At 28.6% G+C, this 27,346-nt stretch overlaps 1 protein-coding gene across 1 annotated transcript in view; it reads right to left on the minus strand.

The window, feature by feature from the left end:
* LOC136970299 (ubiquitin-like modifier-activating enzyme 6) overlaps positions 1-27,346 on the minus strand; it is a 68,743-nt gene that overhangs the window by 31,445 nt on the left and 9,952 nt on the right. Inside the window, exons 6-21 of the mRNA XM_067264712.1 lie at positions 27,047-27,155; positions 26,889-26,969; positions 24,849-24,953; positions 21,670-21,726; positions 17,778-17,854; positions 17,645-17,705; positions 14,231-14,377; positions 13,971-14,023; positions 11,742-11,811; positions 9,549-9,623; positions 7,783-7,860; positions 5,803-5,851; positions 4,590-4,619; positions 2,114-2,216; positions 295-400; positions 133-222 (exon numbers count right to left, since the gene is read on the minus strand). Of these exons, the coding sequence (XP_067120813.1) occupies positions 133-222; positions 295-400; positions 2,114-2,216; positions 4,590-4,619; positions 5,803-5,851; positions 7,783-7,860; positions 9,549-9,623; positions 11,742-11,811; positions 13,971-14,023; positions 14,231-14,377; positions 17,645-17,705; positions 17,778-17,854; positions 21,670-21,726; positions 24,849-24,953; positions 26,889-26,969; positions 27,047-27,155 (1,291 nt within the window). The remainder of the gene's footprint in view (positions 1-132; positions 223-294; positions 401-2,113; positions 2,217-4,589; positions 4,620-5,802; positions 5,852-7,782; positions 7,861-9,548; positions 9,624-11,741; positions 11,812-13,970; positions 14,024-14,230; positions 14,378-17,644; positions 17,706-17,777; positions 17,855-21,669; positions 21,727-24,848; positions 24,954-26,888; positions 26,970-27,046; positions 27,156-27,346) is intronic.

Genomic DNA, 27,346 nt, shown 5'->3' on the forward strand with positions numbered 1-27,346 from the left:
ATGAAATGAAAAAGTCAATACATTCTGTTGTATAACATTCAAATAAATTTTATTGTAATTAGTAATAACATTTTAATTCAAATGAACTTTTTCTTCCTTATTTAAATAATAAGATAATAGAATATAACTTACTTTTTCATATGCCCACTGAACAGTATGTTCTATTTGCATTGGAAATGATTTTATGGTACAGTAAGGGTATTCAACATCAGAATAATCACACTTTTAAATAAAATTTCAGTAATTATTAATTTTATCACATCTAAAATCAGAATTATTTTGAAAAAAACTTACGACTGCAGTATAATTTTCAGTTAAGTGGGGTAAAATAACTTGAACGTGTCCATAAAATCCCATTGATCCAGTATCAATCCATGGCTTACCATTTCGTATGCAACATCTAAAAGACAACCACAAAAAATTAAACTTAACAAATAAACTAATTAAAAATTAATGTTACATAAAAGTTTTGTATTCCTTAATTAATAAATTAAAATAATAATTCTATATTATTATATTTTTAAAATTTGTTCATAAACAAAATGCTTATTTACAAGAATTTAGTTTGTTTGAAAGGTTAAACTCAAATTTTGATTTTATTAAAGAATTTTGAAACTATACACAATTCTTCATCTCAGTCATCAAAATACTCTCCTTTAGTAAAGAAAGTAATATAATAAAATATTTTTTAAGACGAGATTTTTTCAATAACAATTAAAAAAGAAATCACTCTGTCAAAGCAAAATTTTATTGTGAAATATATTGTCAAAAGACAACAAACAGAGAAACGAGATATAATTGAAATAAATATCGGCAACTTAAACATCTGTACTTTGAACAAACGATTAACATTTAATGTTTGATGCACTGGTTGAGATTGATATTGTAAAAAGACTATTTAAAAAAATGCCTATTTAACAGGAGATGATGATAACTATAACCAAACACTGATTACAGTAAGCAGTTTTATAATGTGTTTTAAGAAATACAGTAAACAACTGTCTTTTGACATTAAAACTCTTTAATAAACACAAAATATATATACAAGTACTTTCAATGGTGCATTACTAGAGTTGCCAGATGTCCCAGTTTTCCAGGATTGTCTCCCAGATATTTTCCAATTACCATCTAATGACAGGATGACTTTATTGAAGGAATAGTTTTTAGAATAAAGGAACTTTTCCATATTCTAAATAAATTTCTGTCACTGTTAGAATAAAAATATACATCTTCCATATCCCAGAATTGAAACATCCCAGTATCTTTCAGGAAGAACTCATTTTGTCCTGGATTTTATCCTAAAGTATCTGCTTATCCTAAATGTATTACCTTCTTCTTCAGGCAAAAGATTTTTGTAAAAATTAAATATTGAACGAAATTTTTAAGTAATAAAACGCAAGTTTAAATTTTTCTTATGTGCACAAATACTTAACGATCCTTTTAGTAAATTTTTAAGGTTCAATTAAACACTAGAGAGGCCCACCAGTAGCCAAGCGGTTCTGTCACTAAACACTGGGAGTTCGGTTGCGGGTTTGCACCGCACTCGGACGGGGTGGCCACGTGGAGTTTTCCAGGTTTTCTCCATATTTATAGCACCTGAATAGGGGCCAGTTTCCCTTACAAGATCTCCTGGAAGGCATTTTCCCTCACGTAACATCACGCACCGGAGAAGGAAATGAGGAACCACTCTGGTTGTAACTTCCCCAGGATACACCTTGGCGCCTTACTAACCACTTATTAACCTGCACCAGATGCATGCCAACGTCAGGATTTCTGATATGGCACGCAGAGAGAGAAAAACGCTAGAGAACACAAATTGATATAAAACATATAAATAATGGTAAAGGCCATATTAATAACTTTTTAAGAATTACGAAAATGAAAATTCTTTGCACTGTTGAAAGTAGTTGCAAATATATTTTGTGTCATTAAAGAATTTTAATACCAAAAGGCAGTTGTTTATTGTGTTGCTTATGTCATTTGGCATCAAATGTGTGTTCAAATTTTGGTAATGTATTTTAACTTATATGTTTTATAACATGCTAATTAGATAACCAATAACAATATTTGTGATTACAGTAAGCTTATTCTATTATATAACAAGTAAACATACTTATCCAAATATTTTCTGGAGTAAACATTATCCACATTTGCTATTATAATATCTTGATTTTTAAAAAAATTGCCATCATAGATTTTATCAGTTTCCAAAGATACTATAAATTAAAAAAGAGAAAGAGATTATTCAGTATATGTATTTAAAAATATACACAGTATCAGAATATCTACGCTTTGTTTCTTATGCAATACCTAGATTTCTAAACATCAAAAATACAAATTACAGATTATTGAATCAAAAACAAGAAAAAATATTTTTTATCAGGAATAAATACTATGTTAAATACAATTGTATATATTAATAAGCAAAGACAAAAGTTTATTAGTGAATTTCCACTCCATGAAATCAGCGTAAATATTAAGCAAAGAAAATAATTTATATTTCTTCATCTGAGAATAAATCTAAATAAGTTAACGTATAAAGCATTTGTTCTAGTATCATGAGCTAAAAAGATAGTCCAAGGTTTTTTTCTCCAAACTAAAACCCATAAATTTGAAGAAAACATTACAGAAATGCGGAATAATTCTGTTACATGTTGAGAATTGTAAAGTTTGCCATCAACTTCACTTAATTAATTAATTAGAAGATATATGATTAAATGCTTCATATGAATTCCTTCCTTTTTACTTTATACTATCATCAATGATGTGGAAAATTATTTAAAGCCATATTATCTACCAAATTATCAGACTATGCTTAGGCTAATAATTAGATAACTCAAAAAGACACTTGCTTTATTAGTGTCTGTGAGAGATCAGATGCATGAGATTGATGCGCTGGCTCCACATATCCCTTTCAGTTTAAGAGACTAAAATTTCCTGTTCAGTGAAGTTTTGCAGAGATACATAACTGTTACTGACCTACAACTGGATAAATCTTTCTTTACCAATGGACAAATACATGTAGGACATTAAAGAGTTGAGTGTTCAAGAATCAAAGTTTAACTTTAAATAATTTTTTTGTTTGTACTCTTGCTGAATGCATAACATTGTCACTGAACATCTCAAAATAAACAATGTTAACCAGTATTTATATGTACAGTAGAGCATCGATTATCCAACCTCCAATTAACCGACTTATCGGTTAACCGACCGCGTTCTAGTCGGCAAATTCGAATGTCCGCTAGTGATGTGGCGCTACAATATTTGGTTGTCTTGGCTACTTTAATATTATTTTTGTTAAATTTTTGCATGTTTTAGCTGGCAGCACTGGCTCGACCGTGAAAGGGAAGCTAGTATTTAAACCAGGCCTAATACACTATACTAATAATGTATTTTTTCATACTTTTTGGTTATCCGACTTTTCAGTTATCCGACCAACCCCAGTCCCCAATTAAGTCGGATAATCGATGCTCTACTGTATTTTACTATATATTGATAAAGAGTGCAGATCAATTTAGCAAATTACATGTGTCTGTTAATTGATGGAAATCCATATTAAAAGTTTGGTTACTTTTTAGCTATTTAATGCTTCAGTATTTTTAATTAAAATAACTTGACCTGCATTTTTAATATATTTTTCATTTACAATAACAAAAACTTGATTCTCTGAAATTTTAGATAAATATTATCTTTACAAATATAATACATATATTAAACTTACTAATAGTAATTTTAATCATTTCTAAAAATCTAAAAACATTAAAAAATTTTTGATGTTAAGAAAGAACTATTCTCATGTTTTATATATTATTTGCTGATTTGGGAAAATAAAACAAAATAAAGTATGCCAAAACTGAAAGAATTATAATAATAGCAATAAACTTTATAACATAAAAGTTTCAATATTTCTTTCGAGTAAAAATGAAACTACAGTAGACCCTCCTATAGCATGGTAGATACGTTCCGTGTTGTACGAGTCACTTAAATACATGAGCCAATCACAGCCTGGCACGTGTGCAGTTTAGGGGCTACGGCTGTTTGAAAGGTTTTCTTCCATAAAATTAATCAATTCTAGACTAATTTGACTCAACATTTCCAAATCACACATAATTTTTTGGGAATAATCCATATAAACTATGCTATAAACAAAAAATTGTAGGATTACTCACCAAGTGTGCACCGTTCGACAACGCCATTGCTTAAGCTTGTTTTCGTCGTGGAGCGGCTCGTCGAACGGCGGGAGCGTGTTTCCCAATAAGTCATTTTTCTGCGAAAAATTCGCTGAACTTTGAAAACATCATTAATATAAATATAATTTTTATTGCCATTAAATAATAAATGGTTTTTTTAGTAGGTCCACTGCTCATTTAAACTCAACGGTTTGTACAATATCCACTATTGGTCCAGATTCAACCAATCCTGTCGTGACACGAGTCAGAGATGACGTTTTACCGTGTTATACAAGTCTCTTTTAGCATGTTATACAAACGCGATTGCAATTTTTTTGCCGTGTTATACAAATCCGTATTATATGAATCCGTGTTATAGGAAGGTCTACTGTATTTGAATTAAAATGATCAAATACTTACATTTGTTTGTATTTGGAATAATCTTCATTTCTAGAAAAGATTAAAGAGCTGAATAAATTTATACTTAAGTTAAACACAAATATTCAATGGACAGTCTCCAATTTATGATGGTCCAAATTATGACAATTCACAAAAGAAATTCCAAAAATTCATTAAAAAACAAAAATAAAATTTTAAAAATACAAAAACCTGGCATTGGTATAATTCGTAAAACATTCATACCAATAGTGCATAGTTCTCTCAACAGACATCATACCACTGTCAAACAAGATCAGTAAAGAGCTTGGCAGTGTATTACAAGAGGACTGAACTCAGGTTAACCTAAGTGCTCTAATTTAATTTTTGTCACTTTTAAACAATTACAGTATATTATCATGTTATTTATTAAAATGTAAGTATTCTTAATAGTTCCTTTACCAGCTCTAAAATATTTTAAACTCATTCAAAAAAATACATTGTAACTTGTATTCCATTTATGTTATTTCCAGAAACATAACTTCATCATAAATTGGGGCAGTCTATATAATCTAAAAGTTGAAATTTCAATAAGTAATTTTTTATGATTTTATTTAATGCAGAAACTACAAAATTATAAATTTTTTTCTGTTGTTGTTCTAGTTTGTGATGATTTCTTTTAATTTTTACAAAAATATTTTCTAACAAGTTTCTTCTATAACGCTTTTTTAAACTACAGAATGATCAAATGTACGCAGGAATACCAAAAAGTAGGGTAAGAAGTTTCGTGATGCTTTGAGCTGGCTGTTTGTCACCGCCCCACCAGAGAGCACATTAAATCTAACATTTACTGACTACAGACTTGACAGAGAATATTTGAAACTCTAAATACACAAACAAATATTCGTTATTATATTTAAGGCCAAAATTGATTCTTTTTGTTAGCTGTATGAACAAAGCCATGAATTTAATCTCTTGAGAAGCACTTTAAAGAATTTGTGCAACTCACTTCTAAGCATATTCAAATGTCTCAAATTTTTTCCTTAAATAATTTTTGATTGCTTTAATTATTTTTGTGAAATTCAAATTTCAATTGATCACTATTTCAGTAAATTAAAGTAAAAGGCAAAATTAACGATTTCTTAATCACAGAAATCAATTAAAAGTTATAATAGCTACATAATTGGTAGATGAAGATACCATTTTGTTTTAAATAATGTAAATAAATTAAAATAATAAATTCGAAATTAAGACATACTTGAGTTAATTTTCAAAATTTCCTCACTTGCTGCAATGCTTTTATATTGCTTGAAATATAAATAAAAAAAGTTTGATTAATATAAAATCTGAGAAACATAAAAGTTCAAAATTTTTTTTCTAGATTTTGATTTACAATAAAATTAATTTTAATAGTTCAAGAACTTTAATGTTTTCAATAATAATAGCGAGGTTGAGGCTGAAGTTTTAAATGAGAAAACGTGTACACTGGACGTTCGGCGCCGCTTTCCTGTAAGCCTAGAAGTTTGACAATGGTGTTTGGAATGTCGAGCATGATTCCACTGACTTTCCAAACACCATTGTCAAACTTCTAGGCTTACAGGAAAACGGTGCCGAACGTCCAACATACACGTTTTCGCATTTAAAACTTTGGCTCAACCTCGCTAATGTAAAAATTTAAGAACCTTTCTCATCAAATTTAATTACTTTTTTTTTACATTTCTTACATTAAAATTATTTATCTGTAATAATTTAAAATAACAATAGTTATAAATTATATCTAACAGGCATGTAAAGCATCTATATATATTATATATATCTAAATTAAATATACATCTAAATTAAAATAATTTAGCAAAAGTTATATATATATATTGGGTTGTTCAGAAAGTTCGTATCAAGTTTTAAGAGAAATAGAAGAAATTGTTTTAATACTAAAAATATACTTTTATTCCATTATATATGCGCCATTGTTTTTAATGACGTGTTGCCATCTATGAGGGAGCTTCATGATACCCTCTTCGTAGAACTTTCTAGTTTTTCCCGCGAAAAACTGATCCACGTGGTTTTTGCAAGCTTCCAAACTATCAAAGTTTTTATCATGAAGGGAATTTTGCAGAGAACGGAACAAATGGTACTCCGACGGGGCAAGGTCGGGTGAGTAAGGGGGTGGGGTAAAACATCCCAGCCTAGTTCCAATAATTTTTGGCGTGTTCGTAAAGACGTGTGAGGTCTGGCATTATCTTGGTAAAACACAATGCCTTTTCTATTGGCCAGTTCAGGACGTTTTTCTTTAATTGCCACGTTCAGCTTATCCAATTGGGAACAATACTTATCAGAATCAATTGTTTGATTCTGTGGAAGCAGCTCGTAGAACAGGATTCCTTTCCAGTCCCACCAGACAGTGAGCATGACCTTCTTTGGATGAAGACCGGCCTTTGGAGTTTTTAATGGTGATTCATTTTTCTTACCCCATGATCGTTTTCGGCTGATGTTGTTATAAATGATCCCCTTTTCATCACCTGTCACTAAACGCTTCAGAAAAGGGTCATTTTCATTTCGTCTTTCAAGAGAATCACAAATTGAGATACAATCCAGTAAGTTTTTTTCTGTTAAGTCGTGAGATATCCAAATGTCGTAACAATTCACGTATCCGAGCTTCTTTAGATGTTGAAATATAGTACTGTTTGATGGCTTCACTATGTCTGCAATCTCTCAAGTTGTGTAATGAGGGTTTTCATCCAATAATGCTTTGATCTGGTCCTCTTCAATAACAGGAGGTCTTCCCGAGCGAGGAGCATCTTCAAGGCTGAAATTACCCGTTTTAAATTTTGCAAACCACTTTCGAACAGTTGATTCTGAAACAGCACTCCCACCATAAACATCACATATCTTTTTTGCTGTTTGTACAGCATTTTTGCCTTTACGAAAAAAGAAAAGAAACAAGTGTCGATAATGTATGTTGTTCGCATCCATTTTTGCAATGAGACAAATTAAACACTATTTGAATAATCGTAACAGTTTTTTGTAACGGACGCAGCTCAAGGTCATTTATCGTAATATTCATTGGTTTGTACAATTCTAATCATTTTTGCGTCAATCGGTGTCTCAACTGTCGGCTATCAAAAATCGCTACGAACTTTCCGAACAACCCAATATATGTTTGAACTTTTGCTAAATAGATTTTAAACTTTTATTGGACTTAATTAATTATAATTTCAGAAATAAATATAATGTATACATTTATACGATTCCTTGAATAAAGAAAATGTTGTGTCACATGCGATTTTCCAATAATACTGTCATCGGAAATTATAATCTGCAAAAATAAAAACATAAAATTAATTGACTGCTGTCATATTTTTTAAAATTTTTGTTAACTTTTTATAAAAATGTATTATACATATTTTTATAATTACAAGAAGTTTGTCAATGTTGTAAGTCAGGCTAGGCAACACCATAACTCATGACTCTGCTAAGTTTGACTCAGAGCATCATCAAACTCCTCACAGAGCTCACGAGTTCTATTTTTGTTGATCACTCAATATTAGAAGATTTAATCTAACTTTCTATGTACCTTTAATATATTGTTTTATTTTATAAATTAATAAAATTTTAGATTTTGAAGAGTAAATACGTACATAACACTAACTACATAGCAAAATAAATCATCATTCACTTATAACATTTCTTCACTAATGAATGAATTTAATACTGTGATATACATTTTTATTCAGAAGTTAGATAGATCATTCTAATCGTTTTGGGTATGTTATAACATATTTTGTAACACACATTTTACATAAATAAAGTTATTTATTTTGTGTTTTACAAAAAAAATATATTTTTTAAATTATTAGAATATATTAATTAGTAAATTCAAAGCAAATCCTTCCTTTACAGGAACATGGTTTATAACTTCAAATATGTGTTAAAAGCAATTCATGAAGCAGTACATAAAACTTTAAATGATATCAGGTTTTATGTGTAGATCGGTGATATACAGGTATACTTCACCTTACATAGGTAATTGGTTCCAGGAGTATTCCAAAACGTATGTCCCTCAATTAAAAACTGCGTTGCATCTCATTTGTCCACAGAAAATAGTTCCTTATTACTTATAAAACCATTAATGAAATACAGATCACTTAGCAATGCTTATAAATGTGGTTATTTCATATTAGTTAAATTGTTATTTTTAATGAATATTAGCACATTCTGAATCATTAAAAATAAACTTTTTCCAGTCATGTGCATTATGTTTTGGTTTTGTTTTTCATTCATCGTGTATTAAAGCAAACAACAATGTTTGCCTTAATACATGCATTTGATAATATTTTATTTGTGATTAAATGAAATAAAATTAGAATTGTATTAATAAATCTAATTTTCTTTATTTTGATCCTTAGAGTCACACCTTGTCATATATATGAGATCATCTTATACGTGAGTAAATATGGTATTTGACAATGGGCTGAATGTTTTAATCACTTAACCTATAGTGCACAATTTTTTCTGTCTTTTATCTGAACTTTATTTTATTTTATTTTTTTTTTGATAAATATGCAATTTATACATTAAAATGTATAACATAAATATTATTTGTTTATTTATAATAAAATCCTCTACTAGTAAATAATTTTTAAATACGTAATTATTATTATTTTAAAGTCTAATAAATCAACTTTAACCTTTAACGACGTTAACATCTACACTTATCTGTTTTCTTGGAGGTCAAATAAATCTTTCCTAATCTGAACACTCTTAGACCTTTCAACCCATTGTTAGAGATATAAAAATTGTTACTGTTTAACAAAATAAAGGACAGAATCCAAACGTCCAAAACCATTGAGAAAATCCGAGTTGTATTTCTGCTACAACAATTTTTGTATCTGTAATGATGAGTTGAAAGGCTTGAAATAACTTAAGATTAAGAAAAACATTTGTTTGATGTCCAAGAATTTTCAAAAAGTATAGATGTTGATAAAGCAACTATTTAAGTTTTACCTTTCCTTGTCCAATAGATGCATTTAACAATGCAAGATTTTTCAAAACTTCACAGCTGATACTTCCACATCCAACCTATTCAAAAAACAGAAATACTGTAATTTTATTCAAGAAATTCAAACGTATTTGATTGAATTAAGTACATATACACCAAAATATCTTATAATGTAATTTCTAAAATCATTTAATATTTTTTTATGACTTATTAATTCTAATGTACTGCAACATATTACTGTATTCATCAAAAATTCCATGTTTACCATTTAATTCAATACAATAAAGTTTATTAGCTTATTGCTTCATTGTTTTGTGAGAATAGTAAACCTGCAATCACTTATCAATTTTTGAATATATTAATGCAAATGTTCCTGCAAAATAAAAAGTATATGAATTGTGTTCCACAGATGTAAAAAGATTGAGAACTACTGGTCTAGACCAACATTTCTCAAACTTTTTGCTCATGTGACCCAAATGCCTATAATAAAATTTTAAAAAATCCTGATAAACAGGAGTCACTATATAATATAACAAAACATCATTATGCATTATAGATAATTACTTCTGTATGTGAAATGTAACATTGAGTACATTTCTATTAAGAGCAGTTTAGGCTAATTATGATTTGTAACAAATACAGTGGAACCTCGCTTAATAAGCACCTCACATAACAAGCAAATCAAATTTTTAAAAAATGACTTGCTTAACAAGTTTCGCATAACGAGTAACAAGGAGAGAAGAAGTCCTGGATTGTGTGCATGCTCCATTATGCTATTATCTGTGATTTTTTTGTTTTCTGCAAATCGAATTTGCATTCCAGTCGGTTCATTCCATGCTAGAAGAAAAGACGATGATGGTTCACACTCCTTAACAATGTATATTGTATAATTTTCTTTGAATAAACGTTATACGTAAAATACTATATTTACTCACGTATAAGACGACCTTGTATATAGGACAAGGGGTGACATTAAGGATCAAAATAAAGAAAATTAGATTTATTAATATAATTCTAATTTTTTGTTTCATAACAAATAAATTATCATCAAATGCACCTATTAAGGCAAACAACCACGTTTTCTTGATGCGATCACCTGGTATCCACATACCAAAACCAAAAATTTATAATGCACATGACAGGAAAAAGTTTATTTTTAATGATCCAGAATGTACAAATGTTCATTAAAAATACCAATTTAACAAATATAAAATAACTACATTTATAATCATTGCTAAGTGACCAGCTATTTTCGGATCATCTCTTTAAAAGGGACATTCACCTTGACCTCGATAGCACTCTGCTTTAACGGCTGCATGAACTATACACAGTTCACAAAAATTATTGCAAAAGCACAAAGGATACTTCACTCATGCATATAGGATGACCCAAGTTTTTGAAGCAGTGAAAAATGAATAAAAACCTTGTCTTATATGCAAATAAATACAGTATTTGAGTATTTCTTTCAGAATGGAACGCATTATGATATTTTACATTAATTTCTATGGAAAAAATTGTTTCGCTTAACGAGTGTTTTGCATTACGAATAAGGTTCTGGAACAAATCATGCTCATTAAGCAAGGTTCCACTGTAACCTACTTCAATTTCAGTTTTTATTATTTAAATTTAACTATTAAAGAATGTAAGACTGACAATTATAAATTAAACAGACTGTTACTAAATTATTTAGGAGTCTGTTTTACTTTGAAAAATTAATAAATGCTTAATTTTAAAACTTAATAAATCCTATTTTAAAATATACCTTTCAGATTTTAAGAAGAGTTTATCAATTTCATTTGTATATACACAAAAATAATTAATTGATCCATTTGTGCCAAAATTCATCCATTATTTATTTTTTATAATTTATTGTTATATATGACAATAAACCTACAGTTTAAATAAACAAGGAGATATTTTCAAAACCACTGTGACTTAAACAGCTTTATGACTACAACCTTACATATAATGATGTAAGGTCTAACCATGAGTATTAATTATAGATTAATGTTTAAATCAGTTTTTTATATAAGAATTTGCATAATTTAAAAAAGTAATTAAAAATTCTAAGCTTAATTAATTCTAAATAATTTATATCATCAAATTAAAACACAAGTACATACCAATAATCAATGATTTCATTATTAATATAATTCTGATAATAAATAATTAATATAATTTGAATGTTACATTCTTACCATAAATAAATTAATATTCTTTAATTTCTCTAATAATTTTCCATCAATGCAGATTGATGACATATTCTTACTGAAAAAAATTAATTAATTTTAGTATTTAAAAAACAACTATTTCACTTTCACAATTATCATCACTAAAAAATCTTATTTCATTTATTAACACCTATAAATTTTTAAATTAAAATTACATAAATTTAACTTTAAGAAAAAAAGCTTTAAAAATGTAGTCAGATATGCATTATACAATGGGACCTTTGGCCACCACTATATAAATACATGTGAGCTATTTTGCAGAAATTATAAATATAATCTGCAATACTGAAACATACATAGACCTCTTTCTGTGAGAAAGTAGAGATTAAAGAATTGAGAAGAGTAGAGATTTCAAGAAATTCAAGAAGAACAGTTAATATTTCTACAAATTATTGTATGTACATTACTTAGATGCATGATAATACATTTTTAAATAACAGACTCATTAGATCATTACTTTTGATTGAACAATAGAGTAGCAAACAATCACAATAGAAATTTTTTTAAAACATTTCTTGCGTAAGTGAACGATGCAGCTGTTTTTTAATTTAACAATTGAATTTTAAAATTTTATTTCAAATTCTATTTAAAGTTGTATTTACAACAATAATTTAGCTGTAAAACTTCTAAAGTTTCATCAGCACAATCCCTTGGATAAAACATAAATTGTTTTTATATTTAAAATTTATTAAATTTTATATATATTTTCAAATTAAGTAGTCTATACCTTTTTGTTGAAACATAAAAAGCACCTAAGCAAATTTTCATCTGAATTGGACAAAGACAGCAGGAGTTATAATGAAGTCACACATACACGGATTAAGGCTATTATACTAATAATAAACTAATTATATCAGCAAGAAACGTGTACAGTAGTGTTTCCCAACCTTTTTTGTGCTATGCCCCACCTAAGCCTTTCTAAAATTCTTATGCCCCCCAACATATATGTTGAACTCTTTTGGAAGGTCTCTTGTTGCCGTGTTTGTTGAAGTTTTTTCTTGCACTTAATTGTCACACTGTTTTATTGTAACCACGATAAAACCCAATCCTTTCATCAAAGTCTCTTGCACTTTCCAGTCATTGCCAAACGCGACCTGGAACACCACAACTCACGTCTGCCCACCTCAAGGTCTGGGCAAAGAATGTTCTTTCTCCTCTTTCACCGGCCTCAGGGCCTCGTTCATCTCTTTGTTCTCAGTGGTTCCCAGAATTGTTAATCCCACCCCAAGGGAAAAGGGTTATAAAGGAAAGTTCTAGAAGGAAAGGGAAACAAAGAAAATTAAAACTAACTTAAATCAATATTTACAATAAATATGGCATACAGCAGCTATACGGTTAACTTAAACTCTGGATGAGTTTCGAATTGCCCCCCTTAACAATCAAATTGCCCCTTGTGGGGCGTGGGCCCCATGTTGGGAAACACTGGTGTACAGGGAGATTTACAGCATAAATAATAGCAGCTTTATTACATAATTTGTATGAACGCAAATAAGAAGTGTTGAAAAGTTTAATATTCTGACACATTAAGATTAATCTTAATATATAGCAAACCAAAATTGTAAATTTATGATTTGTGTTTTTACAAATTTATTAAATGTGAAATTCATTTAAGGAATAAAAATAAGGAATAGGGGATAAGGAATAAAGGAATAAAAATAATTTATTCCTTTAAAATCCAGAACTGTTTATACGAATTCACACTATTACTCAAACCATTATGATTCAAGTCAGATCCCTAACAGTACAGGTAAGGCGTGATCAGATCAGAGATAACATCCAAAGTAAAACAGCTAAAAAAATTCTGGAAGATTTAAATTGAATTTAAAGTTAAAGCTCTCAGAAAGGTAGTTGTACTCTTTTGTCTCCTCAGCATGCAGTTGGCTAATGTTAATGTTTTCAAAAACATTTATAAACATTTGCATCTTAAATTATTGGAAGCAGTAGTCAATGGATTCACTTCATAATTGTAGATAAATAAATAACATTTAAACATTTTTTACACAGTTTTCATTAATTAAAATTACTGTTGTCTAATACTAATCTATTATTGCTTAATTTCAGTAAACAGAAAATTCAGCTTATAATAATTTAACATATGATTTGAGATAATCTAGTACATGTTTTGTTAAGCTCAATTATCTAATATTTCATAATAATATTTACAAATAATTTTTCAATTAATTAACTTTTAATTACCTTCCAACATTCACTGGATCATTATTTACAATTTCAGGTGTACAGAAATGAATCTGAAACATATTTTAAATTATCAATTTACACACTTCATTAAAAATTTCTCATATAGTTACTATTAAAAATGTATATTATTAACAATTATCAAATACTTCACATAATTAAATGATATTTAAATAAAAATATTTCTAAATAATTTCAGGTTTATAGTAGCTATATATACGAATTATATGTTAAAAATTAATGTCTTGTATGATAATTACCCAATGATTAAGATGATCAAATTTCTTTGTTATTGATTTTAAAACCTCTTGTGAAACAATACCGCCCACAAATGTCGAAAGAATTGGCAGGGTTCTATTTGAATTCGATAGTAATAATTCAAACAAATTTTTATCTATTTGAATAATCTGAAAAATAAACACAAAAATTAATTATATATGTTGTGTATATACATATATTAGAAGAGAATAACGTCATTATTAAAATTTACATAACTGCTTTTTAATAAAATTTAATTATAATACTTTTTAATTGACTAATATTTTTATAATTATGATTTAACTTAATATCTTATATGTATATATCTATTCGATAATTTTTCTCTATTTAATTTGAATAGAGATGATAACGATGATGTAGCTCCTTATCTAATTGAAAAATTTTAATTATTATTAATAAATAATTATTATATTTACGTCGACATAACATACCTCTGAAAATACATTACAGTAATTTATATCAGCAGATTAAAATTTGACAAAATAGCATAACCATAAATATAATGTTGAGAAATTTGGAAAAACAAGCACAAAAGGTTACTTGAAATTAATTAAACTATATTCAATAAATGTAAGTACATAATGGTTAAGTGCAGAAGGGTGCTGACCTCATTAAAACTTTTGAAGCGATAGAAATAAATATAATAATATGCAAAAAATAATTTAATACTAATTGCCATCTATTTATATTATTGTTATTTATTCTGAATTTTAATACTAATCAAATCTTTAAATTTAAATCAGCATTCTATGTACGCTTCCAATTTTTGACCAAATACAACAAAAAATTATTAATTCATTATTTGATAATTATAAAATACTAATATTAAAATTGAATTTTAAAAGTTCTGTTACATATTTTTCTGTTTTATGAAATGAAATGCTGATCAAAACATTAGGGAAAACACTAAAGGTGACTGTGGTTTGGGAACAAGAGAGCAAAAAAAGGAAAGATCAATCAAGAATAAAATGAAAAAAACATTCTGAATAGCATAAACATAAGAGGGCAAGAGACAAGGATGTAGAAAAGAATGGTAACTAAGATTAATGAAAATTTTAAGTTTAGAAGACTGTCAATAATGAAGAAATCATGAAAGAAAAACAGATATTCAACAGCATATACAGCAAATTCGATTCATTCTTTATAACTAAGAAATACAGAATTTTGTAAATAATGTACATCAGTGGCGTGCCGTCATTGGAAGCAATGGAAGCGCCGCTTCCCTTGTATTTTCTACAATATAAATTTTCATATTTTAACGTACTTTGAATTAATTAAAATTAATATTTTATTATAACTGCATTATCCATCATATTACAAATTTCTATACTACATGTGAAAAAAAGATAAGATTGCTATTGTATATTCGAATGTCAGTGGCGGAATGGAAGCGCTTACGAGACAGCTTCCACGACGAGAATAACTGAATGGTGTAAAACAACCAGAGGGCATTGGCGCATGCACTTTACAGAGCACCAACCTCAGCCGATTTAGCTGGTGGAAACTACAAATGTGTAACGCTTCCAACGATTCTATCCCTTAGCTATCTGACTAAGTGAATTGTTTAAGATTTAAAAAGTAAAGAGTATTCAATGTTATTTTTATGTATGTTTTTTTTGCAAAGTTATATTTAATTACAGTATAATTAAAAGAAAATTATAATTATATTGACAGATTTTCAGACATAAAATCTTTAGAATTTTTATCACTTTTAGATGTTTTTCATATTAAAATTATTTACAATTTTTCCAAGCGTGTTTTAATTCTTTAAATGAAGCAAATTTTATGGGAAATTTTTTGATTTATCTAAATTATGTAGCAAATCGCAATATTTATATTCGTGTCTGGACTATATTGATAAGTAACTCTTAGACATAAAACATATTATAATTAATGTCGATTCGAACAAAGACGTACTATAAGAATTATATGATTTAATATCATTAATTTTTACGGTACCATCTACCGGTGAGTCTGTTGAGCGCAGTTTTTCGATCACGAAGCGAATTCATACATTGGCCAAGAACACTCGGTCGGAGGAAGATTGTGGTCTCTAGCGTTGCTTTCGATAGAAAAAGAGCTTTTAAATACGTCGATGGAGTCGACGACCAGCGACTTTTATGATAAAGTAATTTACGACTTTGCGGAAAAAATCGCTGAATAGAGTTAGTTTATAAGAAATTAATAAAACAAGTTTTTCTATCATTGTTTGTATCACATATTATATATATTTATTATTATTGTATTATGTATGTATTATTTGTATTTTAGAACTAAAATACATAAATTGTTTATTTTTGTCATTTCCAGTATTTGTTTAAAATTTTTATGGAAATGTGATGTACTGGACGGGTTTGACCCGTCACGAAAGACGCAAAAAAACGGTTAATTTAGAGAAAAATTTATTAGTTTAAAAAAACATAGGTAAAAGTCGTTTGTAGTCGGACACCCATTGTTTATATCAAACTGCCAGGCAGAAACCATATATTGCGGAAGGAAGTCGTCCTATAATCGGTGGAAGATCGAATTCGTCTTCGATTTTGACTTTTCTCGCGCTCCAGGTAAGAGTCTCGTTACGTTTAGTAACGAGGGACCAACCACTCAGGAAGCGTGATTGAGGGAGAATGACAATTGAAATGGATGAAAAAAAGAACGGGGATTGATATACTCTCCGACAATATAAATCATACCCTTGCCCAGCAGAATTAAATAAATAAAAAACTTAATCAAACACCTTAATATTCGCTGAGAGATTTTTAATGTAAGGTGTTTGATTAAGTTTTTTATTTCTCCGACAATCGAGGACACCTGGCACTCGGTTAACGTCCCAAATAACCAAAACGCTGTGTGTAAATGCGCAAAAAAAACAAAAAACAATTTCTCGTCTATTGAGCCAACCTGTAACCCGTGCCACTTCAGACTTACTCGTAAACCGTGTCCCCGACTCTAACGGACGAAGTCACCCCATGTCTTACAGATTTATTGACGTCACTGTCCCGGGGCCACCTTCGATCGACCATCGAAGAACCACATTGATGCTCAGGACGTCCGAACAGTTGATTGTCATAAAAGCAAACAATTTCGTACATAGTGTATGTTTACTTATGTTAAAATAAACGGTTTTTGTCAGATACTTGTTGTCTTTGTCTCTTCTGCCACCACGCACGTACGAATGGATCCTAGACCATTACTGACGCGCAATTAACTGATTGCCCCTGGAAGTAGGCTTTTTACAGAAACATAGCTTCTCTATCATCACATGTCACGGCACGCCACTCATGTACATTGAGTAAAATATATTTTAAATTTACATGATTTAAAGTAAATGAATGCTAGATAGCATATAATAAAAGATGATAATAAATTCTTTTTAAAATGTTAAAAATTATACTAACTGAAAATTTTTCTTTTAAACTTTCTGCCAGGTTTAAAAATGTATTGTGATCTTTTTCATTCCTATATAAAAAAAAAAAAAATGAAATATAAATTAAACATTTTGTATAAGATAAATGTACATATTAATAATACCCAATATATGGATGTCTTCCAAACTCCTCTTCGAACTTATAAAGACATAATAATCCCAAGTGTAGAATCTCTTGTCTCTGTATAATAAATAACATTAAATTAAATTTTTATAAATATTTTTTATGTATTTTTTTTATCCTAAACGAATTTCTTAATTATAAATATATATTACTGGATTACAGCATATCTTATTTACACCATCTAGTGCACATAAAACATATAAAAAATGAGCATGAAACCTGCAAAACCATTAGAACCATAAGGTACAGATAGATGAGATGACAAGTTGTATAATTTTAGAATTGTAACTATACAAAATTTAAGAGTGTAGATAAAAAAAGCATTTATTTTAAGTATAATTTGAGTATTAAAAACCAAACAATAGTCTACTAGAAAAACTCCACACAGTTTTAAGTACAATACAATCAGTGATGATATTCGAAATATTTAACAAAGGGTTCGCTAGCAGAAAATTTTTCCCGAACAATTGCCGACAAACAAAATGGAAGTTTTGGCTAGAAATAAATACAATACCTTTTCTTGCAATATATCTAATAATCAGTGGTGTATTTGGAACATAAGGGGTCCTGGGCGAAGACCAGGTAACAATAGTATATTAGAGCTGTCGACCATTTTTTTTTTTTGTTTTTTTTTTGTTTTTTTAGGCAGAGAAATTTTTCACCCCAGATGGCACCACTCATAGTAAACAGACATAATCATCTCTCATAATACAATATCCTTTTTATTTCGCTGTCCATAGCCCGACACGTTCCACAAACATCTTGTATTATCTCGCGCGCGTGGGATTGTGGGATCTCTCTTATGACTGGATCTAGTTTCAAGAACTCTCTTGAATCAATTGCGATTAAACCTCATTTCGGTAGAGATTGAAATGGTCAAGAGAGATTGCACCAAGACATAGTCCCCGACCTTGCTCACAATCTAAATTGAAATGCTCGGTACAAACGGGGTATAAGGCTCTAGTTTAGTAGTATTACAGAGTATAATACGTATATTTTAATATATTTAAAAAAAAAACAAAACCACTTAGAAATGTTCCGTGTGTTTAACAAGGTTTGGAAAACTGAAAATTTTACCAACGGGTTCGAGTGAACCCGTTTAGAAAAACTGAAAATTTTAACAACGGGTTCAGCCGAACCTGTGCGAACTCGCTGAATATCACCACTGAATACAATTCCCCAGAATGTCTGTATTGCACTTAAAATTGTGTGGGGTTTTTCCAGTAGAATATTTTGTGGTTTTTAATACACAAAATTTAAAAAAATTATGTAGGGAAAATAATATATACATAGATACAACATTTTTAACAAAATAATGTGTAGGAAAAGTCTCCAGTAACATTCCCATACAAGTGGCAAAATGTCAAAATTATATGTAGACATTTTGAAAGCAAAGTATCAACAAGAGATATGTAAACTTGCTTTTATGGTGTCTTTCAATAGTCAATCAATTCTATAGTTTGTAGAAGTATCAAACACAGAGACATTCTTAAAAATTTATTGCAATTTATTCCTTATTTTTGTTATTTCTGCCCATTTTTTTCTAATAAATTTATTGCTGGATGTTATTTGCCATGCTATATCACAACACTTGTAGTATTTCATGCAGACTACACATGTTAATGCATACAAAACAACTTTGTTTTCAACTACATTAATTGTTTGGTGATCATAAAGCAACGTTTAAAGCATGTTACTTGTAATATGATAGTCTGTAATATATAATAACTGTTTTTTATTTATATATAAGTATTTTATTGTGTTTTAGTAATGATTTTGAAAAGTAGTTGAAAGATTTAGTTTTAACATATTATAATTTCTTTTTTATTTTAAAGTAATGGAAAATAGGCTTGCAGTTAACATTTTCCAACAAAATGTCTGATTTTCAAGAACAAGTTATTGACAGAAAATGCAGAATGAAGTATATAAGGAAAAACATATTAAAAATATAAAAATATGTACAGTCGAGTCCGCATAAGTCGACACCTGGATAACTCGACACCATCGGTTAAGTAGTCAGTTTTCTGTGGTCCTGGCCAACTTACACAGGCATTAATGTTAAAAACCTCCAGTTTACTTGACACTATCACGTCTGTAGATTTGTAGTTTAACTCTGGATAAGTCGACATACTTTTGCTGTCCCACACACTGATAAGTCGTCACCCCTCCTGAAAAAATGAATTCACTCCACACGTGTGGTGCAAACTTAATTTTTCAGGAGGGAAAGTCGATTTATTTATTAATATATAATTAATATATATATATATATACAGTCAAACCTGTTTTTATGCGCTCCTTTTATGTGCGATTTTTATTTGTGCGATTTTTTTAATGCGAATTTTTAATTTGTGCGGTATAGTTGGCGACTAGTCTTGTGCGATTCGTAATGTCTTACGTTGACTTATTATAGCTAAATAAACTTATTATAGCATAAATGCACTTATTATAGTAATATTATTGCATGAATATGCGAAAAATGAAATAATTTACTTTTTAAGTCAACAAAACACCACCTGGACAAAAATATGTAAAACAGACGATAGACCAGACGATGCAGTCAAGTGCTGACATCTGTTGTCAATAAATTCTATTTCGTACGGTTTTGAGTTATTTTCTATGTGAGACTTTTTTTATGCGGTCCCTGTTGACCGCATAAAAAAATTATTTTTTTAATTGTGTTGCGAAAACTATTATTTACAGCCATTCGTGAAGTTTCGTGAGATTTTTTTTAATGCGTTTTTTTAATGCGGTCCCTATCCCCTGCATAAAAACAGGTTTGACTGTATATATATATTAATAAAATAGATAAAATGTTAAGGCATTTTTATCAATATGTACATATATACACATATTAATAAAAATGCCTTAACATTTTATCTATTTTTATGTATAAAATAATAACAGATAAACAAAAAGAAAATATACAATCTACATCAATGTCACACCAGAATCCAATTTTGCATTTTCTCACGCTAGAGGCATTAAGAATCCTTAGACGTTACTTGCCAACAATTGACAATTGCAAAGATGATGTTTTCGAGGTATTCATGATCGTTGAAAAAGAAAGTCGAGACAGTTAAGTGCTCAAAACAAACAACACTAAACGAATTTTTCAGTTTTTCGTCTACAGAGTAATTGTAAATGGAGGACACAATGTATTGTAAGCCTATACTACTGTATAACGCACTACTGTATTTTCCTAATTGTAGTTTTGTGGTTTTTTTTCCAACTTCGCTTAAGTTGTCACATCGGATAACTCGACACATTTTCACTTCCCCTTGGGGTGTCGACTTATGCGGACTCGACTATATATATATATATATTTTTTTTTATTTCATAATTTTATTCTGATTTATAACATAAAAATTATATGCTAGAAACATAAATAAGGTAAATTTTTGATATTTTTCTAAATATTATTTCTTATTTCTTATTATTACTTAATATTTTTCTTAATATATGATCTAAATATTAATATCAATTTGATGATATTGATCTTTGACTAAATCAGTATGGAGTTAAGAATTTTTTTTTAGAAGATTAATAATAATAATAAATAATAGAATCACTCAATTTGTATTTAAATTAAAGAACTTCTTATTAATAATATATGAACTTTATTTTTCATTTCAAAGTGTAAAAAATAAAGTAAATTGTAAAACATTAATTTTTTGTGTTATGTTTTTCATTGTAATATGTCATTATAGGAAATATTAAAAAAAAATCTTTAATGCAATTCTTTTCAACAAAATAAAATAACCTAAAATATACATTATTAATTGTGAGAGAAATTTGTGAAATTATCACTAATGTAGCATTATGTAACTAATTATTTAATTGAGAGAATTAAATAAAATGTAGGCCTTCATTACCTGTATTCCAGAGTTATCATTTATTAATCGTGGATTCCATATTTGTTTTTCTATTGTCTGAAAAATAAATTATAATAGCATCAATGCCCCTTTATATACAAGCTACCATGCAAAATTTCATTTCATTATCTTCACCCCATCCTGAGATAATAAGCGAAATAGATGCCAACATACACACACATATCCACAGAATGTTTCTGCCTTCTTTTTTACTTTTTTGGGTTCAGGGCAGTGGCGTGCCATCATTGGAAGTGATGGAAGCGCTGCTTCCCTTGAATTTTCGAAAATATAAATTTTCATATTTTAACGTACTTTGAATTAATTAAAATTAATATTTTATTATAACTGCATTATGTATCTTATTACAAATTTCTATACTACATATGATAAAAACGATAAGATTGATATTGTATATTCAAATGTCAGTGGCGGAATGGAAGCGCTTTCGAGACAGCTTTTACGACGAGAATTATTGAATGGTGTAAAGCAGCCAGAAGGCATTGGCGCATACGCTTTACAGAGCACCAACCTCAGCTGGTTTAGCTGGTAGAAGCTACACTCGTATAACGCTTCCAATGTTTCTATCCAGGACTGGTTCTGGGCTGTTAGTCGCCTGCTCAAGGGCGTCACCAAGGAGGCAGGAGGGGGCAGCTGCCCCCTAGAAATTCCATAAAAATTATTTAAATACTAAGTTTTAATTAAAATAATCTTCTTGGGCTTCTTGTAAGTTAAAAAAATGTGTTAATTAAGATATTTCTTCTCCAGTACATAATAAATGATTAAAACTTTATGAATTGTTTTTATTTTACCTACATACAATTCATATCCTCTATCAATTTATATCATCTTGCTCCACTTGACCCATTGACTCGCTACGCTCTTGCACCTGCCTGCAAGATATTCGGCAGCTCTCACCCGATTATGTGAATCACGAGTAGACTAGATTTATAACTTAACCCAACCGATAGGAATTTACTGGCATTTTTTATGATAGTTCTGTATAGTTGACAGTTAAAAAAAATCCATTAAAATATTTGATATATTTATTCCGCGTTTATTCTGCTTTCCCATCTTATATTACTTACGGATTTCAATGTTAAACCGGTGATATTACGAGTTAGTATGTCCCATCTGTAAGGGGATGCAGAAAAAACATGTACAATTCTTGTATAATGTTAAAAAAATTAACTGTTATTTTGGCAGCATCATTTACAATTAAATTTAATGAATGAGACGCATGAGGTACAAAAAAAGCTCTAGAATTTATTTTCCTTAAATTTACGATTTATGTATTGGTTGTCATAAAAATTTGTCTTTCCACTTTTCCCCAAGACTACAAATATTCAAGTACAAAGTAACTGGTTTTAACTTATTTCTACTTAAGTAGTAGTTAAATAATTAAGCGATTAGGGAATTAGGAACATAAATAAAACCCTGATGAAAGAGCCGAAATTTTACTTAAACAGAAGCTTAACCGAACCAATCTCTTGCCGAGTACAGTGGGGTCTGATCTCTTCATAATATTAGATGTAATAAAAACAGAAATTTTTCCAGTTCAACGAGAATGACCGAAAAGTTGTAAATTTTGGAAATTTCCATGGACACTTGGTCCTAAAATGAACGACGGACAATCTGTTAAGTTTAACATATTTCGATTTTTACAGCTTTGGTGAGAAACGTTTAAAATCTACAACAACCCTGTTGCGTCCTTTGATATATACTAGTGATGCGACAAAAGAGGCATTTGACATTGACCGGTATCGGCACCCTTGGGATTTGGCACGCACACACCTACCTGGACAGTCTCTGATTCCATTCATTAGCCACTCGTAGTGAGCTATTTCACTAAGTGGATTGTTTTAAGATTTAAAAAGTAAAGAATATTTTGTTATTTTTATGTACGTTTCTTCACAAAGTTATATTTAATTATAAGTTTCTTTAAAAGTATATTCATACAATTGAACAATTTTTTGTACTAGGTATGTATATTCGTCACACATTTTGTTTTACCAAGTAAGTTTTTCTGATAATTTTAATTTTAGCCCTTATATTGTGGCTAGTGACTAAAAAATTTATTTAAAAAAGTTCTGGCTCAAGACCATACAATGAAAAAGAAAACATTATTAAAAGAGAAAGACCAATGCCTAAATTAAATATAAATACGTCGACAAAAAAATTTCGACATTTTGACGATAAAATTTATGGTGAATGTCGATTCTTTCGTAAAATTGAAGCAATTTGGAATTCAAAGCGGAATAGAATTTAACATTGGCAGACAATATAAAATAAATATTGAAAATTATAACAAGATAATTACGATTAACAGATATATCTAAATTAATAGATGTTATATGTTTTTTCTCAAAGCAAGAATTGGCATTTAGAGGGCATAGGGAATTTATTGAATCTAATAACAGAGGAAATTATATTAAACTTTCTTATTTATTAAGTACTGTACTGTACGTCAGATACTCTATTAAAAATACATTTAAAGAAGTGTATGGTTTTTACTGGCTTATCAAACAAACGAATATGAACAGGCCCGGATGCGCAATTAATTGATTGCCCCTATAAGTCAGCTTCAAATGTCACGACACGCCACTGGTTCAGGGTATCTCAAAACATGAAGATTTGCATGAAATTGGAAAGGTGAGATCTGACATGATTCCCATACTTTCTCTTGTTATGTATACATAACAGCAGGGAAAGTAAAAGTGAATGGATAAAACCACTGAACACTGGTCATGGGTTTGCACCTCATCAATAGGCCAGCTGCATAAAGTTTTCTGGATTTTCTTCACTAATAAACATCTAAATAAGAGCATTTCTTATAAAATCCCCTCTCAATTAGCAAATACCTTACAAGATGTTAATTTATATTAATTATTCAGTTAGGAGCTTTCAAAATAAAATTTACTTATAAAAATTTAAAGTAAATATAAAATAAACTGATTTAGATAAAAATTTTCAATGAACATTAATATTCATAATTAAAACGAATACATTTTATTCTGTAACAGTAATAAAATCGTTATAGAAAAATGAATAATAAACGCAACATAGAAAATAGTTCAGAGTTCATATTATAAATGTAATAATTTATATTTAGAGAAAAATAAATATTTTTTAATTCAAGCCTATCTTCTGTTAAAATTACTGTTTAATTGCAAAATATTTACCTCATATTCATTTTGTATCATTTGCTCATTATCAATGCTTCCTTTATTATATCTCAAATCACAGAATACTGAACACAAGATTCCAAACGTGTTTGCAGAAATAAACTGAAATATGAAATTAACATTAATTATATATTGAAAGTATTTAATGAAATTAGTTTCAAATTTGTTCAGAATATCTTTATTTTTGAATCAAATGAAAAACATCGGAACACTTTCAAAACATTGAAGAAATTGCGGAAAGTATTTTTAAGGTAAATTAAATATTTTTAATATGTAAAAACACTTTTTAATTATTTGTACTGCTGTGACTACTTATTTTATATCACAAAATTAATTTTTGCATTAATATGAAATATTGTTGATTTTTATCTCATTTAAACATAAGATAAAAGTTATTTGTCCTGTGAATAATTTTCATTTAAACACTTATTAAAACTTTAAATCAAAATAGCTTGTTAACATATCACAATTTTATGTTAAAATTTTCTTGTTATTCTTTAATTAAATCATAGCAAAATCAGGAAACTTTATTTTAAATTATGCAAATTTTAATCTTTAAATGCTTTCAAAATTCAGCATTTAATTTTCAAAAATTTTAACAGAAAATTGAGGAAAGAACTGCCCTGCATATTCCTTTATTTCTGGTTTCTTCTGAAGACAAAATATTAAATTCCAAATTATGTGAAAGTAATTATAATTTTCTAAAATAAGGCTAACTGATTGTATTTTTTATTTCACTAAAAGTTATTTAAATAAAGTTGTAGAAGTCATTTATTCAAGTATCAATCTAGAAAGTTTTACTAAACTTAGGTCTGAATTCTTTTCTACATTAATCTCTTCTAGACATTTAAAATTCATTTTAATTCATTTAATACTTCTATAATTATTAAAATATTTATGAGATAACATTGCCTACTTCAGCCCAAATCACAAATGAGTTAATTAATTTAAAATCTTATAATAATTTAGAAAAATTCCAACAATAATCAGATATTTAGTTTAAGAATTTAACACTGAATTAGTTTTTGTATCCAAAAAAATCATAATAATTTAAATCTTGTTCCTTTACTTTAAATTGTAATTGCTATAGTATCTTTATTTTTCCAGATTAATTATGTAACACAGTAGAAACTGAATTATCTAAAATGCCAGATTAGCCAAAAACCTAGAATATTTAGTGTTGCACATACAACAGAGTATAATATAGAAATGTCAGGAGAAGTTTGAACTAAATAGAACAGAAAGCTGATTAAATTTGAATGTTCATTTTATAAATCATTCTGTTTAGTAATGTAAATAAAAATACCGTAAATCTCGGCGGATAAGATGATAGTTGAATCAAATCATAAAAAAAGGCCCCGAAAATACGGGGTCATCTTATAGGATAGATACAAAAAATTATATTGAAATTTATATAAATTAAAACCATTATAAAAAAATGGACAAACTGTAATTATTTACTAGTAGAGAGTAGGGTATGTGCACAAAATAGAATAGCCCATACGACGTTTTTGTGAATAATCAAGGTCATTACCCGAATGCCGAATCAGTGCAAATGCTTGCAACAATCGCAAGGCAGTGCTGCCAGATGCAAGAAAATAAATTTGTTCATTTGAAAAATTACAAATAGGACATAATTCTGTATACGCTATACAGTATTATTATTCAGATGATGATCGCTGATCTAAACTAAATTCACAGGCTGTTGATAGTTTGGGGTCGTCTTATAGGACAGATATAAGTTAAAACTATAAAACTTCGACAAAAATTTATATCTCGTCTTATCTGAAGGTCGTCTTATCCGCCGAGATATACGGTACATATTTGGCAAGTTGTAAATGAATTTTGATAATTGTTTTATGGTTTTTCATCATATTTTTTAATATTTTTTTTCTTTTGTATCTCTTAAGATGTAAGAGCATTATAAAATAATAGCAGCAAGATGTTATTATATCAAAAAATTTAATAAGGAAATTAAATCAATAAAAAGTTAACATTTAATTTGAAAATATCACAATGTAGTTTAAATAAACTTACTTTAATAGGAGGATTTTGCAAGGTACAAAAATTATTTACAGTCATTTGTAACATTAAGGACTGATCACATAAAATTACAAGCTGAAAAATAATTATTATTATTTATTTAAATATTAAATAACATTATGCAAATTTTTATTGTTATTTAATATTATTACCTGATAATATAATAGTGAATTCAAGTCAAAATTTTCAAGATCTTCTGTTTTTACTTGCACTTCTGCATTTGGATTCATTGTCTTTAACTTTTCATAGCAAACTACAGCTCTGAATATACATTATAAAATATTTATACAAATAAAAATTAATTTAAAACATTGTAATTGTTAAATTAATATTTAATAACATCTAAAGTATAAATATTAGTGTATAAACCAATCTCTAACCACAGAATTAAAACAAATGATCAAGAAGGAAACTTCATTGGAATAGAAATCAATAGATTTTTTTTATTCTGA

Source organism: Centruroides vittatus, unplaced genomic scaffold (assembly GCF_030686945.1).
Source record: "Centruroides vittatus isolate TY-2023 unplaced genomic scaffold, ASM3068694v2 contig_1907, whole genome shotgun sequence".
NCBI lineage: Eukaryota > Metazoa > Arthropoda > Arachnida > Scorpiones > Buthidae > Centruroides > Centruroides vittatus.